Source organism: Electrophorus electricus, chromosome 13, assembly GCF_041902795.1.
Source record: "Electrophorus electricus isolate QZ-2024a chromosome 13, ASM4190279v1, whole genome shotgun sequence".
Classification (NCBI taxonomy): domain Eukaryota; kingdom Metazoa; phylum Chordata; class Actinopteri; order Gymnotiformes; family Gymnotidae; genus Electrophorus; species Electrophorus electricus.
The window spans coordinates 1,065,001-1,070,000 of record NC_137509.1 but is presented as its reverse complement, the minus strand read 5'-3'; the positions used below and the strand labels follow the sequence as shown (position 1 = coordinate 1,070,000).

The 5,000-nt window shown below is 40.9% G+C and overlaps 1 protein-coding gene across 1 annotated transcript in view; it reads right to left on the bottom strand.

Moving 5' to 3' along the window:
• ptprn2 (protein tyrosine phosphatase receptor type N2) overlaps nt 1-5,000 on the bottom strand; it is a 227,339-nt gene that overhangs the window by 22,846 nt on the left and 199,493 nt on the right. The window contains exon 17 of the mRNA XM_035519848.2: nt 408-485. Coding sequence (XP_035375741.1) covers nt 408-485 — 78 coding nt within the window. The remainder of the gene's footprint in view (nt 1-407; nt 486-5,000) is intronic.

Here is a 5,000-nt window from a genome sequence, read left to right as displayed (position 1 = left end):
GCTAAATAATGAGAGACTTCTTGGTTATCTCGTACCTAAGCTGACACGGACCAGATATGGTAGCATTACCAGCTAACATTCCCACGCTATAATTTCTGCCAGTGGGCTGATTGGCTGTTGGTCCTGCAGATGCTGCTTAACACAGACACACCTCTGGTCAGGTGGGAACCTGGGCTTTCTCTAGTGAATCATCAGAATAGAACTACAGCTAATACATATATGCTTCTTAAATCTAGTTTTAGTTAATAATTAATAAACACGCTCATCCTACATCTACCCTTGTAGTACTTTTTTAGTACTTTTTTAGTACTTTGGTTTTAAGAATCATGGCACAGCACAACCACAGCTGGCTGAGCTCCGTCAGGCTGACATAGCACAAAAACATGATACATCACGGAGCGACTCACCTGCCAGAAATCTGAAACCGTGCATGGAAGTGGAGCTTGAGCAGAGATGTAGACAGGATTCCTAGGGTCATGATCCATCTACAGAGAGAGAGAGACAGAGAAAGAGGGTAAGGGCTGAAATAATGTGAGCCATTTGGAGAAATGGGTATGTTGGGTAGTGCTTGATATGTTGGGTAGGTTGATTAATAGCACACTAACCACAAAAACCCATTACGAACAGACTGCAAAACATGATTGAAGTATCCAGATAACTGGTGGTCAGATTTGGCTGGTCTTGGATTGATCCTTTAACATACTCTACAAGCACTTCCTCACTTATTTAAGCCAGTTAGCCAAACAGAATATGATGGGGATGACCCAAGTATTATGACTGTCATCAGAATGACTTATTGTGTGTAAAGGCCAACTGTTGTTTTGTACTGTGTGTCTCCTCAGAAGATGATGAGAACACAAGAGGATGAGGACACAGCCTACTCACACCACCCACCACATTATAGCCACTACTCTCAATACACCACCCACCACACCCACTACTGCCATTACTCACTACACCCACCACACCACCCACCACACCCACTACTGCCATTACTCACTACACCCACCACACCACCCACCACATTATATACACTACACACTACACATTATACCCACTACTCCCAATACAACACCCACTACACCCATTACACACTATAGCCACACCTCCCACCACAGCTACTCCACCCACTACACACCACAGCTACTTTAACCACCACAACATGCCCAGCTCCTCTCTCTCTCTCCCATCCTCTCTCACTCCCTCCTTCTCTCCTGCCTCTCTCTCCTCCCTCTCTCCCATCCTCTCTCTCTCTCTCTCTCTCTCTCTCTCTCGCTCTCTCTGAGCATGTTCATTCTGTAATATGGATGATTAAAGCTGTGAAAGTGAAAGCAGCACTCTAATCAAGCACATTTATTGATGAGAAGCTCAGCAACTAGGGACAGAGCCTGAGTGTGTGTGTGTGTGTGTGTGTGTGTGTGTGTGTATGTGTATATGTGTGAATGTGTGTGTGTGTGTGTGTGTGTGTGTGAATGTGTGTGTGAATGTGTGTGTATGTGCGTGTGAGAGTGTGTGTGTATGTGCATGTGTGTGTGTGTGAGAGTGTGTGTGTGAGAGAGTGTGTGTGTGTATGTGTGTGTGTGTGTTATCAAGTAAATAAAATAAGTGAAACAAAAAGCCATCCACAGAGATAACTAGGACGACATCCATATTGCACAGACTTAATTTGAATAATGACAGTAAAATTCAAGCACTCATTCTACGTAATTTCTTCACTTTTCGCAGAAACAAAAACATTTGTGGTTTCAAAAACCAGTGAAGGTCCTGCTTTCATTAACTGAATTTTTAGGGTTGAACAGCAAGGTTCAAAGACACAGGATGTCCACCAAATGACACTGATGCTCCTGTATGTCTGCCAAAGCCTGAATGACCATAAACAGCCTTAAAATTCAAGGCAGGGACACACTAAGTGTTCGGCTATACAACACTCGGTGAAAGCACACCGATCTGAGTCAACATTTGAGTTTCGATCTGTTCCTGCTTTTTTGTCTGTGATGTGTGTGAGAATACACACACCAAACCCCTGATAAACATGTATATAAACCCCTCACTACATTATATAAACACTAATGTCAAACCCACTATACTCTATATAAACACTAATGTCAAACCCACTATACTCTATATAAACACTAATGTCAAACCCACTATACTCTATATAAACACTAATGTCAAACCCACTATACTCTATATAAACACTAATGTCAAACCCACTATACTCTATATAAACACTAATGTCAAACACACTATACTCTATATAAACACTAATGTCAAACACACTATACTCCATATAAACACTAATGTCAAACACACTATACTCTATATAAACACTAATGTCAAACACACTATACTCTATATAAACACTAATGTCAAACCTACTATACTCTATATAAACACTAATGTCAAACCTACTATACTCTATATAAACACTAATGTCAAACCCACTATACTCTATATAAACACTAATGTCAAACCCACTATACTCTATATAAACACTAATGTCAAACCCACTATACTCTATATAAACACTAATGTCAAACCCACTATACTCTATATAAACACTAATGTCAAACACACTATACTCCATATAAACACTAATGTCAAACACTCTATACTCTATATAAACACTAATGTCAAACACACTATACTCTATATAAACACTAATGTCAAACACACTATACTCTATATAAACACTAATGTCAAACCTACTATACTCTATATAAACACTAATGTCAAACCCACTATACTCTATATAAACACTAATGTCAAACACTATACTCTATATAAACACTAATGTCAAACCCACTATACTCTATATAAACACTAATGTCAAACACACTATACTCTATATAAACACTAATGTCAAACCTACTATACTCTATATAAACACTAATGTTCAAACCCACCTGAAGTGACTGTGTTTACTGCTGCAGTGTTAATGAAGTGACTGCGTGTATTGTAGTGTTACTGAAGTGATTGCGTGTATTGTAGTGTTACTGAAGTGACTGTGTGTCTATAGTGTTAGTGTAGTGACTGTGTGTCTATAGTGTTACTGTAGTGACTGTGTGTCTATAGTGTTAGTGTAGTGACTGTGTGTCTAAAGTGTTACTGTAGTGACTGTGTGTCTATAGTGTTACTGTAGTGACTGTGTACTGTAGTGTTACTGTAGTGACTGCCTGTACTGCTGTAGTGTTCCTGAAGTGACTAGTTCTGTTAATTTTGCCCCTGCATTTGCATTCAGTGAAGGCTTGACAAAGAAGTGTGACTGAAGGCCACTGTTAGCGTGAGCACCACACAGCCATTACTGTGCCTGCAAATGGATATAATTGTTTAGAACAACCTTAATTGCTGGTAAAAGCAATTCCACATGAGGCAGTGAAAACCAGACGTATCTAAAACTGCCTCTTTACTGTCCTCATAAAGTGAGTTATTAAAGAACAGACATGTCATCTAAAACTCAGAGGGATTATCAATCCCATAAAAGCTAATTACTGAGGCTGACATGTCTATGAGTGAAGCACTGGCTACAGTGGAAGCACTGAGGCTACCACACAGGGGTCTGAGGCTACCACACAGGGGTCTGAGGCTACCACACAGGGGTCTGAGGCTACCACACAGGGGTCTGAGGCTACCACACAGGGGTCTGCAAGTAACCGTGAGAAGAAATGTGTCACACTACAAGGACAGACAGGAAGCAGACATGGCCTTAGCTGCCTGTCTATCTCTCTGTGCATCTGCCTGTCTGTAGGCGTGTTTGTCTTTCTGCCTGTGTGTTCATCTGTTTGCTTGTGTGTATCTGTATATCTTTTTATGTCAGTCTGCCTGTCTGTGTTTCAGTCAGCCTGTCTATGTCTGTCCACCTGTGTATGTGTCTGTTTGTGCAGTAGCTGACACGCATAATTATGGCTGTGTGTGTGTGTGTGTGTCTGTCTCTCTGTCAGTGTGTGTTTGTCTGTTGGTTTTGAGAAGTAATAAATAATTTATTCCACATGTGCCCCCTGCAACAGGAGCTGCTGAACATGGTCTTAAACACAGCTCTCCTAAACACAGCTCTCTTAAACACAGCTCTCCTAAACACAGCTGTCTTAAACAGCTCTCTTAAACACACAAACAGAGCAGTTCTTTTAAACACAGCTCTCCTAAACACAGCTCTCAAACACAGCTCTTCTAAACACAGCTCTCCTAAACACAGCTCTTCTAAACACAGCTCTCCTAAACACAGCTCTCCTAAACGCAGCTCTCAAACACAGCTCTCCTAAACACAGCTCTCCCAAACACAGCTCTCAAACACAGCTCTTTTAAACAGTTCTCCTAACACAGTTCTTTTAAACACAGCTCTCCTAAACACAGCTCTCCCAAACACAGCTCTCAAACACAGCTCTTCTAAACACAGTTCTCCTAACACAGTTCTTTTAAACACAGCTCTCCTAAACACAGCTCTCTTGTATTAATTCATACGTCTTTGCTCCTTTAACCTTCAGATGCCAAAGGGCTAAACAGAATCCTTGTTTTTCTTTAATAAAATGTATCTTATTTGTTTATTTATTGTTTGTAATATAAATAAAATCCCATTAAATGACCATGATGTGAGCAACTCACTTGTATGATTGTGTACATTCCTATATATGCATGTTTATGTTTTTTACACTCTATTCTATTAATATGTATTGATTTTGCCCCTCGAAAAGAGACAGCAAACACTATTTACTAAACATCAGGGTTGTGTGGACGCAGTAGAGCTCCTCCTTCTGATTAATGTAGAAAACCTCTGTCCCTCCCAGTCGTCCTGTAAGCCATACAAGGAAAATAACTTCCTGACTCCAGAGATGCTGTCCAGACTCCAGAGACACTGTCGAGACACTGTCCAGACTCTGCCCTGCTCAGACAGGCTGCTTGTGTGCAGTCCTGTGGTTGTGAGGAAGGTATTGTAGGGTCTGGGTCCTGCCTCTGTGGCCACCTCTTCCACTGTGTGTCCGCATCTTTAACACCCTCTGTGACAG